The sequence below is a fragment of the Pyxicephalus adspersus genome, chromosome 1, assembly GCF_032062135.1.
Source record: "Pyxicephalus adspersus chromosome 1, UCB_Pads_2.0, whole genome shotgun sequence".
Lineage (NCBI taxonomy): Eukaryota > Metazoa > Chordata > Amphibia > Anura > Pyxicephalidae > Pyxicephalus > Pyxicephalus adspersus.
Genome location: NC_092858.1, coordinates 136,361,683 through 136,384,373, shown reverse-complemented (window position 1 = coordinate 136,384,373; position 22,691 = coordinate 136,361,683). Strand labels below are relative to the sequence as shown.

Genomic DNA, 22,691 nt, shown 5'->3' with positions numbered 1-22,691 from the left:
CGGGGTAGGTAAACCTATGGGAAGGTTAGTAAATACAGCGCTTACCTGATCCGCCGGTGTCCAGCACCGTCCATCGACGCAATCTCTGTGTTCTTTCTTCTTCCTCCGGCCAGGGCGGGCGGGGCGGGAAATTCCAAATCCATTTGTATTGCATTCAATACAAAATAACTGTATTGAATGCAATACATTGGGTTTATATGTGTAAAATCAGTACATTGTTTTCAAGAACATTTATTTTACAGTATATATAATAATATGAGTAAAATATGTATTTTCTTTAATTTAAAAGAAAATTAAAAATAAAAATGTTTTAAAAAAATATATAGATGTTTTATTTTATTCAATTTATTATTTTTACATGATTTTGTGTTTCAAACTTTATTATACCTATAATATTATATTATACTATAAAATAAATTTTCATGAAAAACAATGTACCGCTTTTAGACATATAAAACCAGAAAGAAATGAACCGCTAGGGAGGTTAAGTGGAGTGTTAGGCAGTTAGGCTGATCGGATGTTCATGGACGAGTGCTGAACACTGACACTTTTTAAATTGCTGGCTAATAATTCCGTAAAGCTCTTCTAAATGTAGGATTTTTGTTTTTTATGTTACTATGTGCTCTGCTTACAGATAATAGGTAAGGGACCTGTCCAAAAAGAGACACTTTGTATTGTTTGCTTGAGCTTAAACTGTGATACAAATGGAAAATTGGTAAAGTTTGTTGTGGATTCTACCAATTTTTTGCTGAATACAGGACTTAAATGTTGAGTATTGCATTGATTTTATACATGTTATATGGATGTTGATAACTATACTGATCAGAAAATTAGTTTTTTATATTTAGTTTTTTAATATTTTTTGTGTTTCAACTTTTTCACGTTTTAATCACTGTGTGTTGTAGATCAGGCGTTACTTTTATTAACTATTTTTGATCTGGTTATATTTAAAGTAGTAATTTAATCTATAGTCTATGACAATACACTTGTAGCAGAATGTTCTTGCGTGGTTTCCAACACAGCTGAAAAATTTTCATTTTTTATATAACTGCTAATGTTAATTAGCTAAAATCACACAATACAAGCTATTAACATTCAGTATGTGTCCTGGAAAACACAGAAATTGTGTGTTTCACAAATCCTCTGCAGTCTCATAACTTCCAGCTCTGCTGGCAGCAGTAGAAATTAAGGCTTTGTTGCAAAGGAAGAAAATCTAAAAATATTATTATGTGATCATTGATATGGCAGAATGACTTGCTGAAGCAACATGGCTGAGATTAATTGACTAGTCATTGGAGATATATGGTGCCCTTGATTCTTTTTATGTGCAGACAGCTTCATTGCTTCATCTTATAATTTTGCTGCCAAGCACTTTCCATCAGATTAGTGGCTGCAAGAAAAACACCCAGACGAAAATGAAAATAACCCCGAGTTTTAACTTGGTCGCTGATGGCATCACGATTTAGTTTACGCTAACAAAATTATTTCCTAAAACCAGGATTTATTTACCATATTTATCATTGGGCACTGGTGTCTAGAGCTGCACTAAGCTGTGAAATATACAGTGTCATTTTACCTCTTGTCCCTTTTCTTTTCACCTCTGGACATATGCAAATAAACAAAAGATCCGTAAATGTAATCACAAACACCTGTGACAAAAATAATATCATGTTCCTGCTTAGGTATGAGTTTTAAATCATTCATATATTAGTGCATTTTTTACAACAGTAAGGTTGTGGAGACTTCTGTCCTGACAATGTAAGGAAAGGGGTATGGTCTCCATTATTCGCTAGTGGTAAATGGTTATATGGAAGGGCTTTCTTTAATACAATAGAAACGTTGCCCTCAGACTGGACAGTGCCATTACTATGGGTCTGGCACAAAGGCTATACCAGCTTGGAACACCCCAGGAGTTAGGTGATGCTTTGTGTTTGGGTGAGAGGAGGATGCTTTTATTGGACAAACTTCCCATAAGTGCCAGTCCACAACTTCCATAACAGAGAAGTTATGAAAGTTGTGGAATTACAAAGCAGTGATAATTACTGTAATTACAATTTATGTATATGTAAAGCAGAAGGAATATCTTGCTTCTTTTGAGGTATTTATTATTTGTAGTAATAGGTTAGGAAGGGAATGGATGAAGCATAGGTGTTGCAAAACAGTGATGTAGGTGTTTTTTTATTATTAATATTATTATTTTTATTAATAATAATAAACAGTATTTATATATATTGTCATCAAATTATGCAGCACTGTACTTTAAAGAGGAACTAAACTCAAAACTGCAAAAAAAAAAAAAAACATTTACCTTTTATTTCACAGGGCAGTCCGATCCCTCCAGGGGTGTCATGCATTGGGTAACACATCGTCCTGGCACCCTTCCCGGAGCCGACGCTCCAGGCGACGCCATTTTCTCTTCTTCTTCCTGTTCTTCATCCAACGTCACCGACCTAGGCCCGAGATTGGGTGACGTAGGCTGATAAAAAATTTGCTGATCTCACTGTGCATGGGTAAGATCAGCAAATTTTTCTCTTTGCGCAATAAGGCTCCTTCTGTGCATGTCCAAGATGCTTGGTTATGTGCAGAAGGAGCCCCCAAGAGCCTCCCAGGATGCCTGACATAGGTATCCGGGAAGCTTTGCGCTCCCATTCCATTCACCGCCTAGGCGATCGAGAATTAGGGGGCAGTGCTGCAAGATGTTGCACTTAAAAAACAAACAAACAGAAGTATCACACAGTAAAGCCAAAAATTGGCAATGTTGAATACTGGCTAGAACATGAATCGTGAATTAGTTAAAGTTTAACACATTAAGTGCAGGTAAATGAATATGGTATGCCAATATCAGTGGTCACATAGTGTGGAGAATGAGTAGATGAATGTGTGAAAAAACAAACAGCAGTGTATAATTTTTTACCAGCACACATTTTGGACCTGATTTAACAAAGCACTCCAAGGCTGGAGAGGATACGCTTTCATCAGTGAAGATGAGTGATCCAACAAACCTGAAATGGAACTGGTTCAGCATTGAAAACATTTGCTGATTTGCTGGCAAATGACATTTAAGAGATCTAATCCAGGTTTGCTGGATTTCATCACTGATGAAAGTGTATCTTCTCCAGCCTTGGAGAGCTTTAATGAATCGGGCCCTTTGCATGAATGTGCAGCGGAGGCTGGTTTCTATCAGCAGTACTGAGATACTAAAAAAGGTGAAAAAAATTACATGGCCATAGGGAACTAAATCTGATTTTGTTAGTATTTTTGAGGTGAGGCAGGAGGTTTTCAACCATAGAGCCTATAGTGCAATTTTGAATTAGGCTGATTGTTTATGCCTGACCTTTTAGTATATTATAACAATAATGTCCGGATATAAGAATAATGTTGTCCTGAATAATTACTGCACTTTCATCCCTTTATTAATTTTAAGTATATACAAGCATAGCAAATATCAGCATGTTTATGAAGCAATTTCTCTCCTTCCTAATGGCACATGAAATTACAATGATTTCTGCCATTGGTCTTTTCATAACCCACTTGCTACAAGAAAAAATGGGCTTCAATTGATTTGAAGCATAGAACATCCTATTAAATTGCTGATGACTAACTGGCCTTAGAATATAAAGAAAGTTTAGAGTATTACTCATGGCCGAGTTCACATCCAATTCCCATTTGCTTCAAGTTCTTCTGAAAGTATCGCACATCAATATTTTACTGCCTTATTCTCTGCCAGCAGAAGCTCATTTCACAGAATAGGATGACACTTCTGGAAATTCTCGGACGTATTTGAAGTCATTGCTACTAATGATTGGAAGCTTATTAGCAAAATACAACTTCTCATTTTCATTTATGTTTATATTCTATATTTTCTGGAGAGATTTTTTTGACTTCCAAATGTTTTGTTATAGCTAAAAAGACATACAGCAGCATAACTGAGAATATGGATTTTGCTTCTTTTTTAATTATTTATTTTGTGCATGTGATTAACTTCTGCCATGCTTAAAACTTTGCCTTTGCAGATATCAGGTAAAATGTGAATGGACAGGGGACAAACTAAGGGAAAACAATCAACCTCTGGACGAACCTTGTTTGGGAAGCACTGGCTTAATGATGAAAAGCTCATAAAAATGGAAGACTGTAAATGGTTTTCATTGTGTGCCATAGCATATTGAGACACTATCACAAAAACATACATGTGTTTGCCTGTTAATGCAACATTTCAAGCCAGTATGTCTATATCTTTCTGCACAAACCTATAAGAAAGGCACACTTTTGTTGTTAAAGCCGACCTAAACTCAAATTTGTACTTAAAAAGGGTAGAAAAAAAAGGGTGAAGCACCTCTGCTGCAATAAAGACTGAATGGGAGCCTCCCAGGCAGAGCTCTTGGCTGTTCCTTTTGTGCATGCCCAGAAGAGGCATTTTTCTTTACTTAGGGGAAAGAAATGCCGATCTCACACATGCACAGAGCGAGATTGGGTGATGTAGCCAAAAGAAGGATGAAGATGGCGGCGCCTGGCGATTCCTCTGGAACGAAGGAGAATTCCAGGGAGACGCGGGACCCGATCGAGGAAAGCTCCAGCGTGATCGAGGGATCTGCGGAATTAAATGTAAGTGTGATTTTTTATTTTCAGTTTAGTTCTGCTTTAAGCATCACAAGATTTTAGAGAAGTCGCCTTAAAAATTGTATTTGCTTCCACCAACATGTATATTGGTCACTTGGCAAACATACGATTTTATTTGTTTCCAGTGCAACGGGTCCTCACTAGTTTTCTGTTGTAATTTATGAACATTTGGATCCCTTGGTATAGGTTTCATACAAGAGCACACCTTTATTCTGCTCGTCTTTCTGATCTGTGTTGGCATAGAAACTTATATTTATATTGGTGTTGCAAAAGTGTGTATTTTGCTTTAATGTAGTACAAAAACGTATCTGTAACATACAGCTGCGAACACTAGAGACCACAGAAAACTGATATGTATATTAATGTTTCTTTTGGTTGAGGGTGGGGCTGAAGCCATCTTAATTTAATCAGATATTAAAAAGTACGCCCTTTTAATGTACAAAACCTGACTCCTTTGCCCTGTTAGCAACTGCAGAGCTTATAAAGTACCATAGTAAAACGTTGCAGTGGTAATTTCCTCATGTCAGGAAGTTGGTTTGGATGACATCGCCACTGAGTTATATTCAAAGCAAGCAGGTTATTCAGCCAATATGTTTGCCTTTAATTGTCCATGCTATAGATCCCAGGACTTATTCATTGTCAGAGGTGGTGGTTTTATTTTTGTTGAGTCATTCAATTCAGTGTAAATGATTGTGAGATGCCTCATGGGCTTTCAGAAAGCTTAACTTACTAGTGAGGAACTACAGGATATCCTGCCTTACAAGTCTGATTTCTAAGGGCAGAGGCAGCTGCTTTCATCAGTAGGTCATATCCTTACAGCAACCAGTCATTACCGCAGCCAAAAGGCTATCGCTGTTTACTGATGTTTGTGGGCTCTTTTATAATTTAATAACACCAAACCGGACTTTTAAACCTTTGCTTTTGGGTTTACAGATACATGAATTTCATAGCTGCTCTGTCATTTGTTGTAGGCTGAATTTTCCTTCTATTTCCTGCTGACATTGCTGCCTGTCATGCATTTCTGTTTTACGTATTTACCATTATATGATCAGTGCATTTGTTACAATTTCTTGTAATGTAAATTTATGATACAACTTTTCATTTACTTTTACTGTGACCTTGTTTTGAACTCCATAAAGGACTTTTTTATTTGCTTTGAACTTGCCATGTAATGCAAAAAAAACACCATTACCTTACCAAAAACTATGGAAAAATAAACAAGTAGCCCCTGTAAGTGGCAAATCCTTATCTTGGTATAGCCAAACTTATCTGACGTGAAAAATAAATCTTTTCATTAATGCACAGTGACATTCACGTATTGCTGCATAATGGCCATGTAGTTACTTTGCATGTTATAAAGTGTGTGGGCACAGACTTTAACTGTTTCCGGGTTCACATTCCCTGGACTGCATATTATCAGCTCTTTCATTACAGAGAAAGAAGGTGAAATGTTAATTAGGTCTATTTTATTACTTTGTCTCTGTTATATTTATTACTTTTGCCTGTTATAAAGGCATTACCATGATTTTTATATTTTTTTTTTATTTAATTAAAATTTTTTTTTAAATACATGCACATTTTTATTGGGATATTTACCTAATGTTACTTCTAAGGTGATGTCCATTTTATGTGATTGCTGCATAACCATAAGCATAACTGATAAATACAGATTTATAGATTACTTAAAAAGATTTGTGTTTATTTTAGTCTCTCAGCTTCCTTGTTTAGTGATTATGGAGATGGTTAATTGTTTAATAATGTTCTGAGTGGGTTAGGTGTGTATGTTGCATTTGTGATAATCAATACAAGGTGTACCGGTACTCATCGGTAGGAGATATGACTGCCTCTGATGCAACAATGCCGGGACTGGCAGAGTTATTTCTGCACACCATTAAGTCCTGCATATTATTTGGGGAGAGTCACCCTTCCAGTACTTTGTCCCATTTAATTGACATCCTTTTCAGTATATATGGACCAGGTTGTCTGTCCTGACACTCATAGCAGAAAATTGGTCTTGAACCAAAATTGGTCTCAGACTCACAGCTTGAAGTCTCTCTGATGGGTCCATTCATATACTACATTCATTGGTCTGCTTTGCTCAATGCAGGGCCAATGTATTAACAAGATGGTTTTCATTATGCTTTTTTATACCATGACACTGGTATGGCATTCTCTAGGTCGGGGGTGCCCAGCACGTGGATCTACGGGTAGATTGCAAAGGCAATGCGAGTAGATTGCGGAGACCTGCCTTTCAAAATAAACTCCGCGCACAGGAGTTATTAAGTCCAAATACCGTTCCACCTTGACTAATGATCATTTGGAAGTCTGTTTGAGGCTGACTACCAGCAACTACTGTCAGGACTATGCAACTTTGGCTGATTCCATTCATTTTAAGATGTCATCAGAGTAAGGTAATGGCCAAAAATTTACAGAATTGTTTTGTGCCATACATGTTCATGCAGTTATGCAAGGTAAACAATATATAATTTAACTATAAAGTATACTAAGTATATATAAAAAAATATATGTTTAGCATTTTTATTGTTGGTAGATCATTTTGACTTGGTCATTTTAAAAGTATCTTGCAAGCCAAAAAAGTGAGGGCACCCCTGCTCTAGGTGATAATGAAACATACTTTATTTTAACACAATTTATTACAACATGTTTTTCATTGTGCGTTAAAGGAAAGAAAAATAAAGTATAAATGTACATGAATGCAATGCAATATTGTAAGCTCTTTGGGGCAGGGTCCTCTCCTCCTCCTGTGTCACTGTCTGTATCTGTCTGTCATTTGCAACCCCTATTTAATATCCAGCGCTGCGTAATATGTTGGCGCTACAAAAAATTCTGTTTATTCATAATAATAATAACAATATATAAATTATGAATGTACCATATGATACCTAATGCAACACAAATGGTTCAAATTCAGCCTTAAATGCAGAACAGAACCTCCAGTGGAATTGATGGCTGACCCTGTAGTTTAACATGGAATAGTGGATCTCTCAGATTTTTCTGCTGGGCTTGTCTGACAGTTTAATACCTGGATCCTCATCTGTGTATCAGGAGCACTAACAGGTGTTGTCCAGTCAGGTTAAACCTAAAGACAAAATGCAATGTAAATGTGTTCTTTTGTTAATAATACAGCAAAAAATAACTCTGGTCCTCAGATTTGCTTATCAGTTTTGTATAAGCCATATTTTTGTTACTGTGTGATATTTGATGGTAGTTTTAGCCAGTTTGTTAAATCTGTACCAGAAGCAAACATATGCAGTGATCACCCCTTTAAAGGCTATAAAACGTGGGATTTCAGTTTACAGGTCTAAGCTTTAGATGATTTTATTTGGCTATAGAATTGATAGCACAAGCAAAATTAGGTTGAATCATTTTCCTGTTTTTAGATTATGATATGAACTTTTGTTGGGTCTTCAGGTTTTTTTGGAACAGTACTAGGGATTTTCTTGCCCTAACTTTTGTACAGCAGTTACTTCATCTGACGAGCTACCATTGTCACCAGTCTAGGCAATAGTATTATTTAACGAGTCTAGTATGAACGTTAGCTAACCAGAGTTTACTACAAGTTGAATGAAGTGGCCATTGTTAATGTATATTATTATATATATATTTTCTCATCAGCTGATATGGCAACCCTACGGACTGTGTTAGTTCTGCATTAAGTTTCATCAATATTGTTATTGTGTTTGTTATCAATATTTAGCACATTAAGGTTTATTCAGTAAGGTATGCTTTATAATGGTAAGTTTTTTGTAGATATCTATACTTAACTGGATGGGGTTGCCATAGTGGTCTTGTCTTGGTTTTCTATATTACCTATCAACATCTATCTGAAATGTGCATGATAAAAATGTTTTTGCTCGATTTGTAATAATACAATAAAAGTTATGCTCCATCACAAGCTTTCAGCATAATAATCCTATAAAACCTGAGCCATTTCTGTATATGTATTTAACAAGGAGAAGCTGCATTTCCAGTAGTCTAGCAGATATGGAGGAATTGGCAGTCAGAGCAGGGATTAAATCTGTGTGTCTGGAGCTCGTTATTGAATCTGGGTCTGCTGCCAGACGGAGAAATAAGTTCCACAAGCAGCTGTGTGACGGCAGCATGTCAGTTGGGTCCATCATGTCAGCCTGAAACATTTTATTCATTCTTTATTTTTTCTTTTAACTGCCAAACTACATGGGCGATTTTTGACCCCCAACCATGGTGTAGCATTTACAAGAGAGCAATCAGGATGAGGTCACATGTTTTGTTTTCACTCTATTTACATGATGTTTTTTTGTGGATTATCGGAGTTTAGACAGATCTTGAGTAGCACACAACATTTTTTTTTTACCTGTGATTTGTTGTAACTTTCCCTGTTACCATTACACAAAGTAATTGATACGCATTCCATGTTTAACTGTGACCCCCAGGGGGTCAGTAGCAATGAAACAGTTGCTTTTTTTGTCATTTAAAGAAGCAGTACCTCATTGCTATAAATTGTGCATTCCTAAGATATGGTATAACCACCACATTAATAATTAAAAACTAAAAGTTTTGCCTTGCAGCAAAAGATGCCTACTATTACAATGAAAGCTAGGGAAGCTTCTTTTGAGCGTATTGCTGTTCTTGGTTTTACTCTCCTAGCTGTGGGCCTTGCCCTTTGGGAATAGGCTTCTTCCCACTGCATTCTCCTATCCAAAAAGGGTGCCTTAGAATGTAAGAAAAGTGCTTTAGGTAAACAGTTAGTTAGTGAATATAAGAGGCTTTGTTCCCAGCAATTACAAAAAAAAATCATGTTACGATGATCAAAAAAAAAAAACAAAAAAACATTTGCTGGCTCTTATGCAGGACATTAAACATTTGCTGGCTCTTATGCAGGACTTTGTTGCCAGGTCTGACAGTACAGAATTTAAAACCAAAAACATGTAATAATTTGCCTTGGAAAATACCATCTAAAGGCTAAGGGTTTGTTTAGTTTGGCAGTGGGAGCAGTGATTCCCATGCAGCTCATGGTGACTGGCACCTTGCTCTGCTACACCTGACACTTCAATGGTTCCTAATACACTAGTGTTTTAACATTGGGCGTTACTCAGCTGTTCACTACTGCCCCTATTCATTCCCTATGTGCAGCCACAGACAGCTTACATCTAGCAGAAGGTGTTGTTTAGGGAATTGAAGACGCTGTATCCCCACTGCAACCCCACTGCCAATCTGAACAAGCCCCAATGTATGGTGAATTTACATATTAGTAAATTTTAATTCATTTTTTTTCAGGTACCATATTTATATTCCTGAAGCCTCTTCTACCCAAGTGTGGGGTAACAGTTTGGTTTTGAGCAAATATTTGCTTCCTCATATAGATAGGTCCCTTTGTCTAATAAACACTTTCCCAACTCTTGTTAAAATGATCATCCAACCCACTAACTCTCTGAGCTGTAAGTGTGGATACATGTTGAATCAGGTATTTATTGTTCTCAGTATTCATGCTGTGTTTATCTCCCATCACTTTTGGACCAGTCCCATCTTGTCACTGTTAAATAACATACTGTAAATGAATGAGGATTGTGTAATGGGTCCAATGTTGACAGTAGCAACCACTATATCTGTACCATGATGAATAAATCTAGCAGCAGGATTAGAAGGAAGATTTGTGTTGAAGATTAGTGGCTGCTTAGTGAAGTCACAGGAAACTAAACTTTTTTTTAGAATTTGTTTTAATTTTGCAATAACAATTGCATGACAGGGAAGAAGACAGTCTGTACATGATGTAGCAGTTCATTAATTGTGGAAGTGCACCACATGGTGATATTTCTAGAAAGCTTTGGTGTTCTGTAATGCCATGCATTCTGAAGTAATGTACTTTGCTAGCTTTTCTGCAGTGCTGTTGGGGTATGAACCAAGTCTTTTTTTTTTTTATAATTGTATGTTTATTGAAAAGTTTTATAAAAAAAGGGTAAGGGGTACAGAAAAAAAAAGGGGGGTTACATAACGGGAGGTCAACAATTTCAAACAGAGCAAAACCCATCTAAGGTATCAAGGACAAAGCATTAACCATAATATAGGCATACTGTGTGACATAGATAGGTATAGGATAGAAAGGAGGCAAGAACATTAGTAACAATGTGATATTAGCCAATAAAGATAACAAACAGGAAGATCAATTGGATAAATTAGCACAGTAACTGTCCCAAGCCTCCCATACCCTCTCAAATCTGTCCACCGTATTCCTAAGGAGCACCGTGAGGTATTCCATTAGTCGGATCTCTTGGATCCGCACATGAAGGTCACCCATAGAGGGAGGCATAGACGTCTTCCATCTAGCTGGAATGAGAGTTCGAGCTGCAACCAGAACATGAGTCGCCAGTTTGCGTGCCACTGGAGGGAGAGACAAGGAAGGTTGGCCCAGGAGGTGTGAAAGGAGGTCCAAGGGTACCTGCTCCTGGACCACGGCAGATAATAAGTCATTAACTCGTACCCAATATGGTTGAACCTAGCCACAAAGTGGCAGTCAGCCATAGTGCAACAGACAACTTATATGACGGGCCTTTAGAGAGAGTGAACTAATTAGCGTCAGCAGTGTAACCTGTCATAAGGTCTCAAAAGGCACTGTGTAAGAAAGCAGACCAGTCTCAGTGGGGGGGAAAAGAGGGACGATCCTGCGGGGATAAGGAGTCACGTTGGGTACCCCTGGATCTTTTCCGTGGAGCCACCTTTTGCCAAGGTGGGGAGCGGGGTCGTGTAGGTTCATCCTGTTCCCATCCCGGAAGTTTAGGGCGAGGTATCCCCAGATTACTACAGAAAGACGGTAAGTCCTCTGGGGACCGCAGGAGGGCCGTTCTCCCTTCATGGCGAGCGGATAGACTAAAGGGGAATCCCCATCTGTACGGAATTTGATGATCTCTAAGCACAGTTAGCAAGGGTTGGAGCATGCGCCGTTGCTGTAAGGTGTGCCAGGAGAGGTCTTGATACAGTTGTAGATGAGCTCCATCAAATTCCAGGTTTCGCACGTTTCTGGCGATGGTCATGATTTCATCCTTCACGTCAACGTCCACCAACTGACAAATAACATCCCGAGGTCTGGCCGCAGTCCCTGCCTGTCTGGAGGTGCGGTAGACCCTGGAGATGAGTACCTCCCGGGAGGGCGGACGGCCCAGAACCTTGGTGAAGAAAGCCTGGAGGACCAGTTTGAGATCAGAATCTCTGGTCGCCTCTGGAAGACCTCGCACCCTTATGTTGTTCCGTCTAGATTTGTTGTCCAGGTCATCAATTGAACGTTGGAGCTCTCTTATTTTCTGATCTCTATCCTCCACCTTGCGTGCGAGGGATGTAATATCCTCTTTTGCCAATTGTACTGATTCATCAAGATCATCTACCCTTCCAGCAAGGGAGTGTAGGTCAGCGTGAAGGGCCCCTATTTCAGCTCGGCAGGTGGCCTTTACATCTAGCACTAGCTTCTGGAAATCATCCTTATTTGGTATAGATTGTAGGTAGTGCTGCCAGGATGAATGAGATATCTTTTCAACACTGTGGGGTCTCCTATCTCTGCATGTGTGTGGATCTGGCCCATCTTGCCAGCCAGGGTGTTCCTCCACTGTATCCCCACGTGGAGATGGCATTGCAGTTGGAGAGGGGGGTCTAAAGTGCGGGGGGGGGGGAACCAAGTAATGGGCGACGTCCTGTCTTCCCCCTATGCAAGGGTTGCCCTGAGGCAGGAGTGATTCCCCCATAGTTGTCTGGCAGCCCGAGTCCCCTGTTAGCCTCCATGATGGGTGAGGCCCGTGCAGGCTCCCTGCGTGGGGACCCTGCGGGCGAGCCCACCCCTCCGGAACAAAGCGCAGGACTCACCGGATCCAAGGCACCGGACTCCCGACTGAGAGGAGAGGAGGGGGGAGAGTCCTCATCGCAGGCAGGGTGAGTATTGAGTTGCTGCACCGGATCAGTCAGGTCCCGCTGCTTGTCTCCCCGCTGCCACGTGTGCGGGGAGGAAGATGACGCCATCCCTAAGGCCGGAGAAGAGGCCGGAGACGGGTCCCCGATGAAAGCCCTGATCGAGGGCTGGTGAGACTTCTGCTGTGTCGCTGGGGTAGGGGGAAGCTTCCCCACCCTAGATTTTCTCTGCTTCCCCATGTGGAGATGAGATCTTGCCCGGGATGCTGCGGATTGTGATCTAGTGCTGGAGCCGTCACAGATCAAGCTTCATGAACCAAGTCTTAATGCCAATATACTCTAAAATATTTGAGACATTAAGCAACATCAATGTAATATGAATATGTCTGGTGAAATTCACATATTTTTTACTTTGTTCTTCTATCTTATAGCTCCATGGTTAACAAGTAGATCCTCTAATAACATTTTTGATTGGCATATGTATTGACTGGTTTCCTGAGTTCGTTCAAAAGGTCATCTTCCCTTTGTTTGTACTTTCTGATGCTAAATGATGCTATGATGGGTGGCACACCAGTAATCCCTTCGTTAGGTAATGAAATAAACCTAACAGTGTAAATGAACTCAATGGATTTTACCAGCTCGTTGTGTGTTCTCATTGCAGAATATTATAGTAATAAAGCTTACAAATAGTACTTAACCTTTTGTTGCCCATAATAAACACCAGCATTATTCTTTCAACAGCCAGAAGAGGTAAAAAAGTGATGAAATGTGAATAAATAAAGAATATGAATAAATCCTAGCAGGCCTGGAAATGCCAGAGTTTGCAGATTCGACTTTGTGTCATTATTATAAACAGTTTTATGGCAAGGCAGTTTGGCAGAAAATCCACAGAACCATGCCATGTTTATCTGAAAATAAATTATACTCACAGAAAATAATGCCAAATTACTAAGATTTTGCAGTTATTGGACTTTTCAAAGCAACCAATATGTTCAGTTCCACTTTGTATTTTTATTTAATATTGAGGCTATTTTCTAGTGCAAAAGAATCACTTTACTTAAGTCTGAAAATAAGGATTAATGAAAGTAAAAATAAAACAACGATCAGTTGTTTTTCAAACAGTACAGTCCCTGAAAACAGCTATTCCTGAGAACAAGTAAAGGCTGCAAACTTCCTACTGCCTGAGCAGAGCAACGTAAGTCAGGGCTGATAATGCAACATTGAATGCAGTGGTCTGTATGTAATGGGTTTAGATTCAGAACCATAAAAAGAGCTAGGTGCCAGACTTTATCTTCATTTTACAGCAACCTTTAAAAAACTCCAACTTCTATAGAAGTTAGTGAAAAGAGTAGACCTACTGCCGCACAACCAGCCATGTAATAGTGCTCTGTTACTAGGCCTAAGCAGGGCAATATAAAGGGCGTCCAAGTCCATGTGAAAACTGGCGTTCCGAAAGCTAACATTGGAATAGGGACTCGTGTATGCTCTGATGGTGCTGTGAACAGGATTCCTAGGGAATTATAATCTGATACCTTATAGTGTATGATAAAAAGTACACAGCAGGTTTGTACTCCTGGCCAGGCCTAAATATTTCATCTACCTGGGATGCCAAGTGCAGGCAAAGACCAGAACATTGTCTAGCAGACATTAAAGCATGTATACATTATCTAAATGCTTCACATATGCACAGATGAGATAACTGCAGTAAGATTGCAATGCTTGTTTTGTGTATACTTACTGCTAGCCATTATTCACATTAAAAATCCAATCTCTCGGCAAAACCTTACCCACCTCTCATTCCTTAATTTTAATAGCCTATAAAGTGATGCATTACTTACCTAAGCCCACTGATATGCCTTTGAGGTTCTTACCTGGTAAAGGGGAACAATATTTACTATGCAGATGTGCCTGCGCTGTCTTTTCCACTTTTGTTGATGTCACTGCTACAGATCACCTCTCTCCATCTATTATATTGGATACATGGGAGCCATTTATAGCACTCTCCTGATACGCCTGCCACTGTGAGAAAACCAAAAAAAAAGTTTTTTTTATTTCTTTCTTTTTTGCTTCTAGAAACAGTGTAAAATTATCTTGTGTGGTATTGCATATAGTTTTCTATTTTAGGTTTTGTAATGTTAGTTTAGGTGTTTGCTTAACACTGTGGGCATATTAGGTTTCGAGTTCCTCTTCATTTCAGTAGTTGCGTTTCCATTGATGGTCATACATACTTCTTACAGTGGTTTTAAAATGTTGTGCACCAATAAGGAAAGCAATATAAAAGTGTGTTTCTATAACAGAAGATAAACAGTTAGTGACAATATTCACATTTTTGTTGAATTAAGTGATAAGTTCATGTTGTAGGATTGAGTCACTAAAAAAAAGATGTGATTTTTGCACAATTTTACTGCACAATCTGCAGTAAAATCAGAGAAAGAATATTCAAAACAGGATAGAACTCTATACAATTGAACAACTTATAATTTGCAATTGATTACATTTTAGTTGTTTGTTCTAGATATACTTTAATTAAAGTCACCATATTTTCACTCAATCATTCTTTTAATTATAACGATAAGCGTATGTTCATATGTTCCGGGATTTATTCAAACAGAAATTGATCACAAGGTCTCCACATACCTGTGCAACAGATGGAACATTTTACCAACCTGACAGATGGAGTGTTCTTTCGATTCTGCGCTTGACATCAATTACTTTGTCAGTTGAATACAGAAATTATGAATTGAGTTATTGGTCATTACAGTTACATGATCAATGGACAGCTCAATCAAATGGGAAACCCAGCTAATGGATGGCCATCCTAATTTATGTCAATGCTCTGGGTGTGGGCATAGTGCCAGCATGATTTCCACTTACCCCCTTACCAACTCCATTGACTTCTGCATGTTTACTGACTGAATATTTTTTGTGATGTAAGTAGTTTTGTATTACTTATGTTCATCTACACATTTGTCTTTACAGTGGATGCCATTGTGGAGTTTGACTACAAGGCTCAGCATGATGATGAGCTGACTATAGTTGCTGGTGACATAATCACCAAAATCAAAAAAGAAGATGGCGGCTGGTGGGAAGGGGAGCTGAAAGGAAGGAGAGGCCTGTTTCCTGACAACTTTGTACGAGTAAGTACATAGCCATCTTGTTTTAAAGACAGAATGGAAAAAATAAATAAGACAGACCTGATGTATAATTTAAAATAGAGACTTGTTACCTTTATTTCATTTAAAAGGTATATTTCAGTCAAACAATAAAAAAAGCAACTTTGAAATGTATAAGGAGACACTGTTGCCTGCTGAAAGCTTTATTTTGTCACAGTCCATCCCACTCAGTTGTGTTTTTATTTTGGTGATCTTTCTCTTTCTTGCTTACCTGTTATGTGGTACAAATACACCTACTGAAGGTTGCTTGATGTTTGCACATACAGAAGGTCTGACATATCAAAGAGCCATTACTCTTTTACTCTTTCATACTACTTTCACTACCAATCAGATTAATGTCAGCCTTGAAAAGATAAATCTGATCTGTGAGAAAATAAAAAAAGGTGCATAGTACAATCTTTACAAAGCAGACCCATCCCATGTGTAAGAGATCTGTCAAATCTTACAATAGTAGATCACATGGAACTTGTAATAGGTTAGCTTAACTAGAAATGTTGGCATTGGCACAGTTTTGTTGCATTTACTGAATGATATAAGCAGAATACTGGTTGACTTTTTCTGGTTGCCTGAAATATTAATTTATGCCTTTACCATTTCCAGATGTAAACTTTTTCAGGAGAAAACTCTTTGTATGATAGCATGTCCCATTAATTAAAGTACACCAAGGATCTTACCTAGAGGTGCCTGCAGTTAACCAGGTTTTAAATAATTTACACACATTTCATCAGCAGAAGTCTCACAGTTGACAAATGTCATTACTGGTCATTTATGGACAATTTGTGATCAGACAGGGCTTTATTTTAGAAAAGGTACAGGCCATGTCCCTTCTGCAAGAAGCGTTTTTACCTGCCTATTCGCTCGGTAGCGAAAATTGATAAGCTGCGCATGAGCAGCTCAGCATTGGTTTTCTGACATACACCCACTGAAACTCCCACATGTTGTTTGGGAGTTACATAATTTCAGCCCGGCCAATTAAAATGGCCATGGATCGCAAGAACAAAGAGAAAAAGAAAGAAGATTGCCGCATCCTGCAAAAGAGCAGGGACAGGTGAGTATTGCAGGGTTTAATTCTGCTTTAAACCTTACCTTATGTACACAGATTATTATCGCCCAAGATGAACAGTCATACTCATCTCTGGCGAAAAACAGTCATGTACAGCCGTCCCCCAACCTCGTTCCTCAATTCTTTATTCATTCATTCTTCATGAATGACCAATCAGGAGTTCACTTCTATAAAGGAGAGGACAGCCGAGTGCTGCTTGCTTGACCTCCCCACTCCATAGACAGTGCTCATTCATTATCTGTCTGTATGGGGTTTAAGCTATGTGCACATGTTCAAATAATTGTCACTAAAGATGAACAGTCCTGCTCATCTCGGATGAAAATCTGGCATGTATACAGCGATCCTCCTGCGTTGTTTATCCATCTGCCTTGGCGGAATGTTGAATGACGAGTTGGGTATCCCTCACTTGTCACCCCATCCAGGGTGACAAAGCAATTCTCCTGCCCCCAGTCTCCAGGGATAGATCTTTCCAGATGCCAAAATCATGTCTTTCATGCAAGCTTCAGGTCTTTGTAGCAGACTACTGTTATGTCTGTGTTGTAAGGGCCAACGAGTAAGATTTTGTTTGTACCTCATAAATGGGAGAGTCTGAGAAAGGAAAAGCTAACTGACTTCTTATGTAAAAAAAACAAGGCTAGTAATGTAGGATGGGATGTGTAGATTTGCTTAACTATGCTTAACTATGTTTAAATATGTTTTTCTTAATTAGCAAGGTAACAGGAAAATGTGGAATGGTTGTTATGGGAAGGTTGGAGATATCTTTAAAATCAGCTCTTTACCAGATTATACCATCAGACAGAAGCTGCCAAATACTAATACTTTTAACTTGAGTGATATAATTTATTCCCCACATAAGCTTTTGTGTTAGGTGTATTACTTCCAACACAATGTGAAATATTGAAAGTGCCAATCAGCAGAATAACACACACAGGATAATTCCATCCAGCTTTATCATCCTTACAGGCTCTGAATATACAAATTAAATATTCATTTTTCAATTTACTTGTAAATTTGCTTTTTAAAATATTACCATTCTTTCACCTTGAGGTCTGTCTCTTTTCCCCTGCTAATTGATAGACAAAATATGTCTGTGAGCTCTACAGCATACTCAGCAAAGAAAATTGACATTCATAATTTATACAGAGTCCACTCCCCCCCCCCCCATTTAAGTCCACAATGCCTGTGCTACATGGCCTCAATAGATCATGAATGGTATGCAGAAGTGAAGTGAGGTGACCAGGCAGGTAAGACGCACTATTGCAGAAAGGACATTGCCTCCCCCTTCCAATATTGACCTTCCTGATAATACAAACTTCAATGTTGAACTTTATGTATCTAAAGATGTGGCCACTATACAAGACACAAAGGCCATCAACAAGGGGACCAGATGTGTATTATAAAATTAGAATGCTAGTAAAATTCTGCATGACTTTGACTGCAAGATTTATAATTCGACCAATAATACATGCTGCTCTGCTTCATAGAATGAAAGGACATGTAGTGCTACCTATTAACACTTTGGAGAAATGGGTAGGGGGTGTTCTGTAATCTCTCCAGAACACAAGCAGGTATGAAATGAATTTGCAAGGACCAATTGCAGTATGATAGGGACAAGGGTGGTAGTGGGGTGCATAGTACACAGTGCCCAAGCTTTTGTTTGAAACATTAGGCAACATTTCCTGACTAGCACCAATGAACACCCAGCTAGATCCCAGGCACTTTTTGTTCTCATTTAGGATAAATAGGTAAAAATAGACAGTGTTGTATCAAATAATTGCTATGCAAAAATTCAGTGTACAGATGTGGTACTTTCAAAAAGAAAAAGCTTTCATTTCTTTTTTCATATGCAAGTTTGATGGATGTACTTGTGAAGGTTTTCTTTTCTCATTGTAATGTTCATATAAAGGAAATTCAGCTTATTAGAATACCTGTGTTTCTTTGTAGCTCTGTTAGTGAAATCTGTGTAGGACAGAAAGAAAAGGCAGAGAGAATGTAAGTCATTAAAGTGTAATAGGGAGTTTCAGGATAGTTATTATTCTGGGCTCTTTACTAAGCTAAACATAAGCACCTATTCATACAATGAGCATTGTGCACTTTAGCAGCTAAAAGCAAGGCATATGTATAGTGTAACTTTTTCTTTGTCACATTTTCTCTTCTCTGTAATTAACATACAATATATTTTATATTGTTTACCTTAGCAACTTGCACACAGGCCACATAGATGCAAAGAGCCTGGTTTATTAAAGCTCTCAAAGGCTCCACTTTCATCAGTGAAGCTGGGTGATCCCACAAACCTGGAATGGATCTGGTCCAGAATTGAAAACATTTGTTAACAAATAGGAAACCACTTTTAAGAAATCCATTCCATGTTTGCTGGATCACCCAGCTTCACTGATGAAAGTGTATCCTCCCCAGTATTGGAGAGCTTTAATAAATCAGGCCCACAGTTGCATCTTAAATATAGGTGCCACCAGTGATTTTACCTGTGCAGAGAAGAATGTGTGTCTGTTTTGTTTGTGCCCTTTGAATTTTTCTTTGAAGTACATAAAACTATTTAGCTGTACTCACCTCTAAAAATAAAGAACCTCTTCTATTAATGTGACATTTCTATTTTTACCAGAAACAAAGGTGGAACCTAAAACTCCATTTTACTTCCTTTCTTCTTCTATAGTAACTATGAGATGGTAATATTTCATCAACCTTGGTGATTTTCTTGGTGAGCACTTTCATATTCTTTATGTCACAGATCACATGTATCACTTCTCCCACACACTTAAACTGATACAATAATCACATGAAAACATTTTATCATTTTATAATAGCATGGAAACAGTGGATTCATTGGCAACTTGTACAAGTGCATTTTTAAATTCAAGCGGTACCACGACAGTAAAGGCATTGGACTGTATTCAGCAGTTACCCTTCACAGAGAACAGCAAGGATTCTTGTCTGCAAGCAGGCACAAGGCAGCTCAAGAGTATTAGAAGTGTGCTCCAGTACTGAAAGTGGTGTCTTGTCATGTTCCAAGGTGGAACAAGGACACACAGCTCTCTAATAACATCATTCCCTTGAGGCATTGCAAAAGATGTGTATTGTCTATTGTGTTCTGTTTGATTATAGTGTTATCAGAGACAAAGTATTCAATTAACTTCTATGTGTACGTGTGTACATAAATAAAAAACCCAGACTGACATATAAACTGTGCCATAAAATTATTATCATTATTATTAACTTTTATTTATATGGCGCTGACATATTACGCAGCACTTGACAAAATTCAGTGATATCATTAGCTGTTCCCCAAAGAAGCTCACTATCTAATATCCCTATCATAGTTATATGTCATTAACACAGTCTAAGGACAGTTTTTGAGGGGCAGCCACGTGCGTGTTTTTGGGATGTGGAAGGAAACTGGAGTGCCTGGAGAAAACCCAAGCAAACACAGGGAAAACATACAGACTTTATGCAGATATTGTCCTGGCCCAGATTCAAACCTGGGACCTAGTGCTTCTAAATCTGCAGAATTTGTACTATACATTCCTGTGCTTTTGGATATTTCCAATATACCATATCATGAAAAGGAAATCAATAAAGCTCCAGAGTTTATTTCTGCTTACTAGTTCTAAAGTGTAGTGACTGCATTCATTTTGTTTTCTTCCTGAATTCTTTCTATTTTCTTCTGGTGGTTCTGTTAGCAACACACTTCCTGTCCTAAGGTAGCAATGATAACCCATCCTTATCATGAGATCATCCAAGACAGAACAGGAAGTTTTAACGAAGGCAGTTTCATAAACTATAAATAAACTACAAATGTGTTTTTGTGTTGTTTGGGTAATCAGTGTTCTTTTTTGTATCCCCCTGCAAGTACAGGGACAATATACAAACTCCATACAGTGCCTTGATTTGGAAATATACCAAGAACCCAAACCTGCAAGGCAAAGATACCAGAAGCTCAGGCATCTGGCTGACCATAGAAATATAAATATGCTCATAAAATATGCAAGTTAAAGGATATATATTTTAGAATTTGGTGATAAATGAACTATGGAGGCTTCTACTGTTCGAAAATGTATTTTGCTTGCCTTTAATTTGGAATAAATGCCTTTAATACTTACGTATATGATCTGTTCCTATATTGGGCAAAAAACTAGAATAGATCTGGTTCTAGATTGAAAACATTTGCCAACGAATAGCAAATGCCAATAGCGAATCATTTAAAGAAATTCATTCCAGGTTTGCTGGATCACCCAGCTTCACTGTTGAAAGTGTATGTTCTTCAGTCTTGGAGAGCTTTAATAAATCAGGCCCATTCTGTCAGTATCTCAGAATGTTGTCAAGCTAGAGATAGCCAGCTAAATAGTGTTTCGTAAGTGAAAAATCTATGACCACCTGTTTATTCATCACAGTGCGAGTTTATTGGAGGTGTGAATTCTCTACTGTATGTATGCTATACAGGAGCTTCCTGCTTGTAGCAGTTTGTTACATGTATGTGGAGCAGTATGTGAACCTTATTTAATTTTAACTTGAGCTATTGAACGCTGTAAACTCTGTAAACAACAGTACAAAGAGTAGCAAGATTTGATACCTGCATACTTATGTAAAAAGTATAATGCTCCATCTGCTGGCTAAAAAGGAGAATGCAAAATGGTAATACATAATTTCATATTTAACTGATTTAAAAAAAATAAACATTTGAAATGGCTATTTGTAGTCCTAAGAATATTAAAAAATAAAGATAATATGAAAAAGCACTATTAACCCTTTAAAAAATCTAACATATTTTATTGTATAAGTCTGCAGTTGTTGTTTTGCTGCTTTCTTTGACCGAATACAGCAGATAACAAAGATATAGTTGTCAGTTTTACTATTTACAGAGGAGGTTTATAAACCTTTACACTGACCCAATAAAGTTTTGGTATTACATTTCATGGACAATCCTTTTAAAATGTGCAACTATAAAATGTTTCAGACATCCCAGTAAAAGATGACAGAAGAACAATTTAAATATTTTAAACATCAGGTAACGAAAGCTGCCAAGTTTACAGAGAACAAGATAAACACCTGAACTCATCTATGTGTTGGAGGACAGGAAGAAAAACTTTTTTTACAGCCCTTCTGTCTCTCACAATTTGCATCTAACACCCATATATAGAGCACACTGAGATGAGAACGAGAACATTCCAAGCCCATCTATGCTGGCGGGCAAGCTGTCGTGTTAAAAATATGCTGACCAGTTAAAAAATGTGTGCTTCTTTCTGGATAACACATTGCCTTTTTACAGTGTTATTCCAGGTAAAAATGATAAAAAATAATTGTTCTCAAAGATTCCCTTAAAAAAAGTAAATATAATAATATTATAATACATATATTATGCTATGGGCATGAATGTGAGTAAAGTCTCACCCATGCAGACAATCCCCAATAATCGCTATAGTGGATGCAGATGTAAATAATATTCACCCACCCCGTGATGGAACTTTCCTGACTGATTGTTAATTCCTAATTGACATATTGCACATCACTGGACTGTTAACACTAGTATTAAAGTATTACCAGGTCCACAGCACAGTAATTTGCACATTGCCTATGTTCATATTGTTGTTCATACGTCGAAAGATTAAACCGAGAAAATAAAAAATAAAGTTACAAAAACTTTTTGAAATGCAGTTTGATCAAACTGGGTCCAACAAGAATCAAGAGTGAAATGACCTCTCATATCTACAGAACAGGACTAATATACTAAGTAGCCCTGAACAACATACTATATTTAAAATTTTTATACATTTTAGCCAACCACCCAGCTTTTTTTTTTTTTTTTGGATGTTTACTAAATAGTTGGGTAACAATACAGGGGCCACCACCCGCCTACAATTTTTTCCCACCCAGCTTATAAAAATTTCTGGGTTGAGCGATGACTATATATATATATATATATATATATATATATA

The 22,691-nt window shown here is 37.9% G+C and overlaps 1 protein-coding gene across 1 annotated transcript in view; it reads left to right on the top strand.

Moving 5' to 3' along the window:
• Positions 1–22,691, top strand: part of SH3KBP1 (SH3 domain containing kinase binding protein 1) — a 198,463-nt gene that overhangs the window by 36,893 nt on the left and 138,879 nt on the right. The window contains exon 2 of the mRNA XM_072428055.1: positions 15,487–15,644. Within this exon, the coding sequence (XP_072284156.1) occupies positions 15,487–15,644 (158 nt within the window). The remainder of the gene's footprint in view (positions 1–15,486; positions 15,645–22,691) is intronic.